The 13446-nt window shown below is 33.4% G+C and overlaps 2 protein-coding genes across 2 annotated transcripts; one reads left to right on the forward strand and one right to left on the reverse strand.

Annotated features, from left to right (window-relative positions):
- The first annotated feature begins 434 nt into the window (after positions 1-434).
- Positions 435-8964, forward strand: LOC107071779 (uncharacterized). The gene is given in 4 exon segments (XM_015331069.2): positions 435-1894; positions 2832-3240; positions 4092-5657; positions 5659-8964. Coding segments are annotated over 4 exon segments (5010 nt in total). The 5' UTR covers positions 435-1700; the 3' UTR covers positions 8500-8964.
- Positions 8965-10436: 1472 nt separating this feature from the next.
- Nelf-E (negative elongation factor E) lies at positions 10437-12734 on the reverse strand. The gene is made up of 3 exons (XM_089176773.1): positions 12513-12734; positions 11356-11850; positions 10437-11264 (listed from the first exon to the last, which is right to left on the reverse strand). Exons 1-3 carry the CDS (start codon positions 12599-12601, stop codon positions 11021-11023), a joined length of 828 nt encoding a protein of 275 aa, XP_089032899.1. The 5' UTR covers positions 12602-12734; the 3' UTR covers positions 10437-11020.
- Between the last annotated feature and the right edge of the window lie 712 nt (positions 12735-13446).

Raw genomic sequence — 13446 nt, forward strand, 5'->3', positions numbered from 1 at the left:
AACAGTGTTATTTATTTTTTTTTTTATAAAATTTACATTGAAAATATTAATATAAGAAACAAAAAACACTAACGAATTTTAGGTTAACTTTAATACAAACGACATGAAAAACTTGTATTAGTTAGTAGAAAGATACTAAGACAAGTAAGAGTTTTATTTTAGGTTAGCTTTAACACAAAGACTATGAAAAATTTTTTATTGGTTAGAAAGATTAATCAGGAATAGGGTGGGGGGTAAAACAAAAATAGAAATAATTTAAAACGTAATAATAAATATTATTATCAATTGATATGCAACAAAAATACTAAGACAGGTAAGCATTAATTTTAGGTTAAGCTTAATATGAACACCATAAACAATTTTTATTGGTTACTAGAAAGATTATTGGAGGATGAGTTGGGGAGGGGGGAAATAGAAATAATTTAAAACATAATGGTGGAGATAATCATCAAGTGATATGGAACAAAAATACTAAGACAGTATTAATGCATAAACATTAATTTTAGGTTAACCTTAATACAAACACCATAAAAAATTTTTTTATTGGTTAGAAGAAAGACTAATCAATGTTGGAGTGGGGGTAAACAAAAATAGAAATAATTTAAAACGTATTAATAAATATTATTATCAATTGATGTGCAACAAAAATACTAAGACAGGTAAGCGTTAACTTTAATTTCAATACAACACAATAAAAATATAACCTAATGCAAACACCATAAAAAATTTGTTATTGCAATATAGCAAGGGGTGAGGTGGGGAGGAAAGGAAGGTAGAAAAAAAAATAGAAATAATTCAGAACTTAATAGCAAATATTATCATCAAGTGGTATGCAACAAAAATACTAAGACAGGTGTAAGCATTAACTTTAAGTTCAATACAACACAATAAAAATCCAACCTAATACAAACACCATAAAAAATTTGCTATTGGTTACTAGAAAGATTCATCGGTGATGGGGTTAGGGTTGGGGAGGAGAAACAAAATAGAAATAATTGAGAACGTAGTAGTAGATATTATCGTCAGGTGGTATGCAACAAAAATACTAAGGACAGGTAAGCGCGGTATAGTTCTTATATCTAAATGCTTTGATGCGTGTTATAGAAAATTTCTATAAATAATTCAAATGTCCTCTTTGGTTTCGCGATTGCGTACGTGTAACGTAGAATACTCGGAGAGTGTACAGAGAAAGAGGAGTCATCAAGTTGGCGTTGCAGCAGACTGCTGCTCTTGCATTGGCATATTTCTCTTCTCTCTCTCTCTCTCTCTCTCACACACACACTCTCTCTTTCTTCTCTCTTTTTTCGTCTCTTCCAGAGTAGAGAGTGAAAATCGTAGTAGTGGTGGATGGTGGTGGTGGGTGGTGATGGTTAAAAAATTAATATGGCGTTGATGTCGTGAAAGTAAAATCCTTGAAACAACAACCTCAAAGTTTTTCACTAGGTTTTGCATTAGGATTCAGGATAAACGAAATAAACACGAATCGTTGAGTTTCAACACGAGTTGAGTTATCTCTGGGGTTGGTGTTGCATCCCAGAGATTTGAGGAAAGTGAAACGAGAGGAAGAAAAGGAGAAACAGGAGAGAGAGAGAGAGAGAGAAGAAAAATACTGGAGTAGGTTCATTGGTTGAGTTTGATTCATTGGTTCATGAGGTGAAGTGAGGTGGGAGTTGGGGTTGGGGGGTGGGGGTTGGAGGATCATGCAGGGAGAGCAACTTAGAGGACGCACCTCGCGAGCGTCATCGACTTCCAGCCTCGGACGTGAGGTTCGTTGTGGTTGTCAATATTATCAAAGTGATTCATTATTACCGGAACGTCAAGCAAGAATTGGGAGACCATCTTCCAGGACGGGAGGAATGCAAGAATTACCATCATCTTCTAGGTTACCATGCAGGTTAGTTCATTTTTAATAATCCTATATATATCCACACCACCATTATCATCATCATCATCATCACTATCCACCACCACCACCACCACCACTACAAGTGTCGAGGAGGAGGAACGAAATCAACGTCGTGAGATTCCTCCCAATCCACCGTGGTGGTTGGTTGGCTGGCTGGCTGGCTGGCTGGTTACGGCATTCGAGAACCATTGCAAATTCCCGCGTCTATTTAAGGTTCGGCCAGCTATCTATAGATAGAATCCACGTATCAGCTCCCGGGTTTTCCTCGACTGGTGTCGTGTCCGGTCCGGTCCGGTCCGGTCCAGTCATCCGTCTAATCCGCGCGTTTAGTTGACTCGTAACATCACCTAAATTACACCTAGATCGCGCCCGGATCGCGGATTTACCGCTTTGCGGGACAACGTGTGTGTGTGTGGTGGTCCCCTTTTTTTCGCGCGTAACCACGCGGGTTAAACCCACTCGAACGAACGAAATCGATCGATCAATCGATCGATCGATTAAACTAACGGGGATTTAAATGTTACCTAAGAAAACAAAGGGAATTAGATTTTTGGGTGATCAACGGAAAAATCTGCAACACGATCGGTAAGATTTTGTTTTGATGATCTAACCTAAAAAATATTATTAGAATAAACCAAATTTGGAAATATTAACAGGGTTCCATGCCACGTGTACCATTTATGGTACACGTTAAACTTGACCATCAGGCCACGTGTACCATAAATGGTACACACAGACCATATTCATGTAATGTACTGAAAATCAAATGACCTGTACGACGAATTGAACAAAAATGGGCTTAGCAAGGAACGTATTAATTGAAAAAAATATACAGGGACTTTTTTGGGGTTCACTTTACTCACAATACTTTATCAATCATTTGTTAATAATAATAATCTAATTAAATGTTGTGTTATCAAAACAGCGAGCATGAGTATGAACCAATCGGAGCACCACCATTGGTTACATTACATCATCCGGTGACGGCACCAGTTGTACAGATCATCGACACGGACGTAGTGCCCGTCGCTGACAGCGACGACAGCATCGACGAAAGAGGCCTTTTGCCATCCAGATTGATCCTAGGCGGTGATGTCATTCTACCCTTGGATGGTAGAATCGAAGATGTCGCTATGGAAGGACAAGAACTTGGTGAAACTATTGGTGATACGTCCGAGGAACAAGACAGTCCCCAACAAATTCAAGAAAGATTGGAAGAACGTTATTTGAGTACCCCTAGCCCTGTCATTGTCCCCCCTACCCCGACCACTGTCACCACCACAACAACTCCTGGCGCCGAGTCTAGAACTGATGACGAAGTCAACACCAATCAGGTTTTGTCATCTTTATATTCTATTTTGTTTTTTTTATTTGTTTGTTCTGTCTATCTATCTCATCATGTGTGTGTGTGTGTGTGTGTGTGTGTTCCACCATCTTGTGAAAGATTATATTTAGATGAACAATAGTATATCATAGATCTTTATATATTATGCAACATTGTTTTAAACTCAATCTTCAGTTCTGGTAAATTTATCTTTTGACTTTTATCTTTAGTTAGAATAAATTGTTTGATGATTGTTCGTTTTAATTATCTGATAGATATCAGATGAATATGATAAATCAATTTTGATTTATCTATGATTTAAATGACCAGATTTATATTAAGACATTTCTAAAAAAAAAGTTATGATTTTTTGGTTTCCTCATTTTATTTCATACAAATATAACCGTATGAAAAAGATGATTTATTTCGTAACTGTTCCAAATGTCAAACCCACGACTACTTGACGTGTTCACGTAGGATCTAACAAGTTAGGCCAACCATATGTTAAACGATATCAAATGACTCGTTCGATATATTTTCGAAGTTTGGCAGATCACTATTCTTGTTAAAACTCAACAACCTACGTGCATGTATGTATATATGTCTGTATGTATGTAACCACATGTTAACATGTTGAACACCCAGCGTGAACGGATGAATTTTCCCCCGCGCCATTAAAATGGCTTTCGCGGATAACATCTTTTAAAATATATCGTACCTAATTTTATTATTAATTATTAAAGTAAATTGTCACTCGTTTATGAATGACGGGGCCCCTTGTGAAACATAGTCGTCACTGTTAAGTTAGATATAGGTGGCGTGACATTCAAAGTGTTAAATTTTGAACTTCATTTTTTTCAGATGGACTCATCGGCGTTGGAGGAGTCACCTTTACGCCGTGATTCTAGAACGATACCGCAACGTTTGAAAAGTCAAGCGGGTAAATTGAGTTCACGGTTGAGGGGTATACAAAAACCAAATTTTTCTTTTACAAAACGAAAACAAAAATCTGAAAAGACTAGGACTACGACTACGACTACTACGAGTAGTGGAAAATCGGATAAATCTAGAACAGATAAAAAAGTACCTAGCAGAATGGACAGGATAAGATCGTCGTTTTCAGAACGTCCACGTTTCAGTTTACCAGATCGTCCAAAGTTTAATTTTCCTGATCGTTCAAAATTACGTTTACCGGACAAATCGAAATTTCGTTTTCCGGAAAAAGCTAAATTCAGTATGAAACGTCCTAACATAAGTTTGCCTAACGCGTTAAAACGTAAAACTTTGAAAAAAACTTCTTCAAAGGAACAACAGCAACAACAACGTTCAACCGATTCAACGATTGGTGACTCGCGTAGAAATATTTTTGATTTTTCAACGTATCCCCGTATATTCGAAAAAAAATCGAAAAAACGCCATGACGATGATGACGATTACGCGGCAACGTCATCACCAAAAGATTCCCGTGGACAATCGCAAGAGAGTGCAACCTTTCCACGTGTTAGAAAATCTTATCCATCGACTACGGCAAGTTGGGCGATTAGATTCGGTGAGCCAACATTTGACGAACTGGACCACGATGAAATTGCCAGTGCAGCTGAAAGAATGCGTCCTTGGCGTCATCCATCGTTGGAAGAACCTAGAAGATCATTGATGTTGGAAGAGAAAGACACATTGGCAGCACGTATCTCATGGGAAAAATCTCAGAAAAAGGATAAACCTAGAAAACCTGGTAGAACAATGGAGGAAGGGGTTGAGGAAGAGGAAGAAGAATTAGAAGGGGAATTAGAAGGGGAATTAGAAGGGGAATTAGAAGAAGAAATACAGTACATGGATTATGATCCTGACTCGGTTGAAATCTCAGAAGGTAGAGAAATCAATAAGAAAGAAAAAAGGAGAGAAGATGAACAGCCACCTAGGATGGAGTCTGATTGGAGACAATCCGATGAAGAGGCAGCAGTAATCGGGGATGAGATTTTTAAGCCGGTACGTCGTACACGATCGTTGGCTGATCCAACAGTACCCTTTGAAGTTGGTACCTCATTCACTGCTGTAGATCCGAGACAGTTCGAACAAATTCAACTACCCTCGAAAGAAGAAAAAACAAAAGATGAAGAAGAAGAAATAGAAATAGAAATAGAAGAAGAGGGTTACGAAGAAGAAGAATTAGAAGAGGAATTAGAGGAATTAGAAGACCGAGATCTATCCTCAGCTCATTCTGATAGAGAACAACAACAATCTAGCGGTAGTTCGTGTGATCGTCGTCGTCGTGGTATTATTGAGGACACAGGTTCTGAGGAATATTATCCCCGTGACAATGTTCCCCAATTTGACAAATATTTCCAACCTGTCAATGCATTAGCAGATGACCTACCAATGCCAAGTATTCCTCCAAAAAGACCAGCTAGAAGATCGTTACGTAAAAGAAAAAGATGATTCTGTAGAATCTTACGATGTTGTTGTACCACCAGCTAGAGTAAAAAGAGAACGGATGATTAAACGAGCTAGCGATGACATTTCTGACGATTTATATTACGAGGAACGTTCTGACAGTAGTTCCAGACATCGTGTTGTTTATCAAGCTGAATTTGATCCTAACGAATTGACCAAACCAACTGATGAACCATTGGACGATATAGTTATAGTTAAACCAGCAAGAAGAAAATCAAGATCGTCACTTAGAAGTCAATCCCAAGTACCAATGGAATCCGATATTATCTCACGAAACATCGTACAAAATGGTGACGTACCTCGTCAACCACCTATCGTACCAACTAGACGAAAACGAGCTCGTGGATTGAAGATTCCAAATGGTAGAAACGAAGAACAATTGTTTCCTACGACTATGTGCAATGGTCGTAGCGACAAATGGGAAGAGAATTTATTGGCATCGTCTAGAATGGGAATAGAACCAATAAGAACTCAAGAAATTCATAATATAATCCTTAACGCACAAGAGGATGATAAAGTGTTAGGAAAAACTCATCAACCCCATGCTGATACACCGATTCCCGTTCCACCAAAGAGACGTTCCAGATCGAGGACAATCTCCTTGGCTCAGGATGATGATCGTACGTCACACGGGGCAGAATCTTTGCCAGAAGTTGATGATTATGTTCAAGAAGATATACCGCAAGACGAGACAATTCAGGATTCCATGAGAGATTTGTCAGGATATGCATTGGTCGATAAACGTGATAAACCACCGAGACCACCGCCACCTCGTAGACGAAAGATTCGTGAAAAATTTGCAACCACACCAAGACCTAGTCCTCCTAAAAGACCCCAACGTACTTACAGTACTCTAACTACATCAACCAAATTAAAAGATGATTTATCATTGGAGGAAAGAATGCTAGAACAACAACAACAACAATCAGAATCTATGCCATACATTGAGATAGACTTGGAGGATCGCAAAGAATTACGCGACGATCGTGTTTTAAGTAAAATACAAGGAAGACCATTACCGGCACCCCCAAGACCACCCAGAGCACGAAAAGAACACAGTCAAGATCGTTACGAGGAATCTTTATCAGAAATCGTAAACGAAGCAACGACTGCTACTCAAACTGATCCTCTACCAGATGACGTGATCATAGAAGAAGAAATAACTCAAGCTAAATTGATAGTAACTCCATCTTTATCAGGTTCACAAGTTATGGTATCCACCGAACGAATACCTAGTCCTAGTCATTTCCCAACTAGTCCCGAATTTGGTCCCAACGATGACGAGAAATATCATCGTCACGTTGATACGCCGAGATCTTCCAGAGAACCTTCCCCATTCGCTGATTATCATGAAAGATTTCAAGAAAGGCGTTCACCAATGAGAACGCAATTTTCCGGGGAACCCCCACCGCCACCTACGATTCCTGAAACAACTGCATTAGATCTATCACAATTGCAATCACATTTACAATCCATCATAAGATCCGCCTTGATGACTGATGAAACTCTTAGAATAAGCAGCTTGGAAGTCGGTGATCTCAAGGTCGACCGACTTAGCGTGTCCCAATTAGAAACCAGTAAGTTGTTAGCTTCCGAAATAGATGCAATTTTGATATCAACTAGCGAACTGAAAAATTTACAAGAACCCAAAGAGGATTCATTTTCACCGGCTATTATCAAAGAACTGATGGCCATCAGAAGTCACTTGGAAAATGTGGCTAGCTCGCAAGCGAGAGAAGAAAGACGTTTGCTGGATCGAGAAAGTGATAGGGAGTCTACTTTAAAGGAAAGTACTAAAAAAGATGTGATTCAGGATAAACAAGAAGATAAAGTTTCAACTAAGGATCCATTGATTAAATCTACTGTGGATGATGACAAAGAAGATAGTAAAGATGCTAAAAAGAAAATCAAAATTGAAAGTACGGACAAAACGGAATCCCCGTTAAGTACTTTATCATTTGTTGAAAGTACAATACCAGATAACGAAACTGTCGATTCAATGACGACAAAACGTTTAGAAATGTTAGAAGGTAAACAATTATCAACGCAAATTCATCATTCCGATTCAAAGTCCAGTTTAACGGCTGAATTTGATTTAATGTCAGAACGTAGGCCAGAAATAGACGTGAGTGGTGATCACCAAGATAAACAAGTTCGAAGTAAAGAAGAAGAAGAAGATATAAGAAGTGAGATTAGTCGGAAATCTAGATCACGTTCGTCCTCGCCAACATCTGAACGAATTAGGCCAGTACGTCAAACGGCTTCGCCAATACGATCATTGCCACCTGTTATTTCGGTAACTCCAGATACACCTGACATAACTTCACCTTATAACGTTTCTAACGTAACACAAGCGCAACATGCTGTTATTTCATATTCCGAGGATCCAGATAGATCTTCTGATAATCAGGAAGCCCCAAGAGAAACGTCCCAATCACCGATAGCGCCCAATTTGTCTAGCGGTGTTACGCACTTCATCGCTTTTCCAACTTCACAAATTCCAGAAGAATTTTTATCCTTGGTCAGATCATCCCCGTCCACTTCTACTAGGGTGATCGAATCCGAATTAAGCATTCGCGAATCCTCGCGACAACTTCTTAGAGCTATACGTATCGTTTGTGCCAAACTTATTCGAGATTTCGCGTCACATTTGGTCTCGAGAGTTGGTGCAGAAGACGCGACTGGAAAAATTCGAGAACTTGAATTGGCATTGTGTGCCTTATTACTTGTGATCGCGATCTTATTGATCGTATATTTCAGTAATTCTCGAACAATAATGCATCATCATCATTGGGATTATTTCAATCCTCCGCAATAATTGTTATAATGATGGTTGTAATGAAATCTTTTTTCATAATTCTCGTCCCTTTTTGACAAACTAATGAACCCGTTATGCAATTCTACGCACAATTGCACAATAACAATTTGATTCGACATAACCTATATCACACTTTGTACAATTAAGTTTATTTTATATATAATGATATTGTATTATTATTATTATATGAGGGGGAAAAAAATACAACGATGAAGAAGATACGACGATTATATCATAGTGATTAAATAATATAAATAACTTTATACGATTACGAAGAAAAGTTTTACAAAGGTGCCAAAATATATATCAAATTAATATTATTATTGGATTTATATTTAATATATGGCTTTATTTATTTAAAATTAATTACTCGCAATGTTAAAGGGAGATCTTATTGACTCTCGTTTGATATTTGTAGTTATATTTAGAAATATATCAAATATTAAAAAATAATTGTGCAATATATACAGTTCCAGAGTATTTTTGTTTTTCTTCATTCTCATTTTTTTTTGGATACACATAACATATATGAGCAGTTTATTTTGTAAATGGCCTAATTCCATTTATATTTGTGTTTTAATGCAATTAAAAATATATTTACAGGATACTAATGAGTCATACTGCTTAAGTGTATCTAAGGGTGTTCAATTTCTTTCCAAAAATAGAGTTAGGTCACTTTCAAAACAAACTTTTTCATCGTTTCATTAATCAGCAAACTTTCGTGTTACAAAATTTGAATGATTTTTAATATATTAGTAACAAATTGCTTCAGAATGAAAAGATTATGTAAAAATATAAACTATTACGGTTGCTAACTTGACTTTTTTGAAAAATGGAGTAAGACTATTTTCAAAATAAACTTTTTCATCGTTTCATTAATCAGCAAACTTTCGTATTACAAAATTTGAATGAGTTTTCATATATTAGAAACAAATAGCTTCAGAATGAAAAGATTATGTAAAAATATAAACTATTACGGTTGCTAACTTGACTTTTTTGAAAAATGGAGTAAGACTATTTTCAAAACAAACTTTTTCATCGTTTCATTAATCAGCAAACTTTCGTATTACAAAATTTGAATGAGTTTTCATATATTAGAAACAAATTGCTTCAGAATGAAAAGATCATGTAAAAATGTAAACTATTACGGTTGTTAACTTGACTTTTTTGAAAAATGGAGTAAGACTATTTTCAAAATAAACTTTTTCATCGTTTCATTAATCAGCAAATTTTCTTCTTACAGAATCTTCATTATTTTAAATATATTAGTAACAAATTGCTTCAGAATGAAAAGATCATGTAAAAATGTAAACTATTACGGTTGCTAACTTGACTTTTTTGAAAAATAGAGTTAGGTCACTTTCAAAATAAACTTTTTCATGGTTTCATTAATCAGCAAACTTTCGTGTTACAAAATTTGAATAATTTTTAATATTTTAGTAACAAATTACTTCAGAATGAAAAGATCATGTAAAAATGTAAACTATTACGGTTGCTAACTTGACTTTTTTGAAAAATGGAGTTAGGCCACTTTCAAAATAAACGGCTCATATATATCCAATATTATTATTATTATTATTATTATTATTAAAACAACGATTATACGAAGATACGACGATTATATCATAGTGATGAAATAAAATAAATAACTTTATACAGTTAGGAAAAAAATCGTATATAATAATATATTATTATACACGAAATATTATACGTTATAACCTATAATTTCATATGATTATATTAATACGAAAATATATAATAATTATTTTGCATATATAATAGGTTCAGATTAGCACATTTGTAAATTTTCTTTTTTTTTTTTGTTTTTTTTTTGGTTACTTTTTTTTCTTTTTTCTATAAAATATATATATATGTATATGTCAGCTAGTAAATTATTACATGAGAATAATTATGTAAATTAATATAATGAGGTAATGTAAATTATTACAATGAGAAATTTTATTTGTTTACTGATTAATTTGATACTAATATAATACAGGTGCTTCTTTAGGTATAATCTTTCTAGGCTGCAACCCAAAATTAGAGGTCATCACTCGCCTAAAAAAAAACAAAAAACAAAAAAAACAAAAAAAAAACAAAAAAGTAAAAAATGTATATTTTTAACAAAATAAATAATAACAAAAAAAACCCCGGACTTAGATTTGAATAGGCTCAAAAACTTGACACAGTCCTATTTTGATTTGATAAAATAAAAAATAATAATAAAAATAATGATATAAATCGAAACGTTGTAACAAAAGTGTTTAACACATTGCACCGATGTGATCATCAGTGATCATGTTTACAATTTACAGAAACCATTGTTGATTCGATGTTGATTTTTTAACAACAACAAAAAAAAAAAAGAAAAAAAAAATAACAAACCAATTTTTATGATCATTTAAAAAAAAAAAAACTGAATGAGCATATAGGCCAATATTGGAAATATATACACGGACTCTAGATTGACTCCTAGTCGTAAAAGGATTACCAAAAACTGAAATTATTTGTATGTATATCATTACTGGAAAAGATCTTCTTCGTAAACTTTCAAATCACGTCTATCTTTATGTACACTCTTCAAGGAATAATTAGCCGCTATCGAGGTCCACATTGAACTAGAAGATGCATCGTTCATCGGTTCTATTATTGGTTGTCTTCTTGCCAAAGAAACTTTTAATTGGATAGATGAAACCATGCTACCATCCATCTCACTGATTGCTCTCTCAGCTGACTCAGGTTTGTCGAAGGTCACAAATCCTCGACTGAAATAAAATATATTAATATATTTTAGTATAAAATATTGCAACAACAAAATATATATATATATATGAAAATAATGATTATAATATTTACTTTTTCTCAGCTTCCATTGATATGTTGATAACATTGCCAAATGTTTGAAAATGTTTTTTCAAAAAATCTTCAGATATCTTATAACCGCAAACAAATATTGTATTACCAGCTCTAGGTTTAATTTCTTGTTTGACTTGTGCTTGTTTATCAACCGGACTTCTATCCTCTTTGTCTTGAGCAGTGATAAAACTATTATACAAATCTTTAACCCTAGGTCTTGCTGTATCACTTTCTTCTTCTTCCATTTGAGCTGCTGAAAATGGTTGATAAGAGCTAACTGTTTTTTCAGTACTATTTAATTTTCTTTCCAATCCACGTGGCCTTTTGAATGATTGTTCCGGTCTCTTGGGTGTTTTTGGTGCTGTAATTACACCAGACTTGATAAGTTTCTTTGCAACTTCTCTGGCATCTCTTGCTTCTGTTGGACGTTTGGGTGCTTGTGGTACACGTTCTGTTTCTTGTTTGGGTGATTTTAAATCTTGCAATGCTTTTTCTAAAATATAAAACAATTAACTTATTATTAATCATCAAATGAATGACTTTTATACAAAATGTTAGAAAATATTTCATGATTTTATTTATAAGATCATTATCATTGTTATTTTTGTATTAATTATAACATTGTTTTGACTAATGAGGTTAATACTTTATTAATATATTATTATTATTATTATTTATTATTATTAATGGTCTGTCCATCTAAATAGGTGTACTTTTACACTATTAATATAACACTGTTAAATAAAATAATAATCACAGTGTATATAATCATTGTCAAATATAAACCTAACCTCAACTTTTAAAACATTGATAAATACATTTTTAAATATACGTTTTTTATATCAAATGTTATAAAATATTTCATGATTTTATATATAAAAAAATCATAATTATTATTATTGCAGTATTAATTATAACATTATATTGATAAAATAATCAATTGACTAATGATATGAATACTTTATTAATATATTATTATTTATTATTATTATTATTTAATATTATTATTAATGGCCTGTACATGTTAATCAGTGTAATTTTACACTATTAATATAACACTGTTAAATAAAATAATAATCACAGTGTATGTAATCATTGTCAAATATAAACCTAACCTCAATTTTTTAAACATTGATAAATAAATCTTGAAATATACCTTTCTCTTGAGTTTTCCATATTTCATCTGCAACATAGACTCCTCTTCGGTTAAAGTAGACGTAAAAAGTAAGTAAACCATATTTTGCATGTAATATTACTAATAACAACAGTCACAATAATAACTGTAATAAACCACCACCGTAGGAGACTATCCGTAGACTAATTAATGATAAGTGTCAAGTGTGTAACAAGTTGCCTCAAACAAGTGCTGCCACCTGTCTATCATTTCAAATATCGAACCCCTAGTTTTATCTATTAATATATAATTTATTCATGATTAAAATGATTAATTAATTATAAATATTACTCATAGAAAAACTCATGCATTAAAATAATATACTTCCATTTCTTTTTATCAATATACAGGTTGTCTTCGACAAGTGCTGCAATCTGTCAAGCATTTAAAATATCGAACCCCTAACTCTGTATTTTGAACAAACAATAATAATTTATTCATGAATAAAATGAATAATTAATTATACATGTTACTCGTAGAAAGATTCATGCATTAAAATAATATATATATATATATATATATATATATATATATATATATATATATAGCAACTTTTTTTTATACTAATATACAGTGACCCTTTATGATTATAAAAAATGTTAATAATCGATTGTATAATACGCTTTAATACTTTCCAAATGTTTTCTCCAATATTTTTTTTTTTTATAAATAAATATATATATATATATATATATATATATATATATATATATATATATATATATATATATTACGTACACTCCTGAATACCTATACAAATATTTATTATCTAATATTAATAATAATAATTGATTTTAATGTAATATAAAAATGAACATGCAATAGACATGTTTTATCATAAAACACATTGTACTTTGAATTCATTTGAAAACAAAATTACTGTATTTGTTTATGTCCATATAGAGAATTGTTTTATA

Source organism: Polistes dominula, unplaced genomic scaffold (assembly GCF_049000335.1).
Source record: "Polistes dominula isolate Pdom_NZ unplaced genomic scaffold, Pdom_raw_medaka contig_80, whole genome shotgun sequence".
In the NCBI taxonomy this organism is placed as follows: Eukaryota; Metazoa; Arthropoda; class Insecta; order Hymenoptera; family Vespidae; genus Polistes; species Polistes dominula.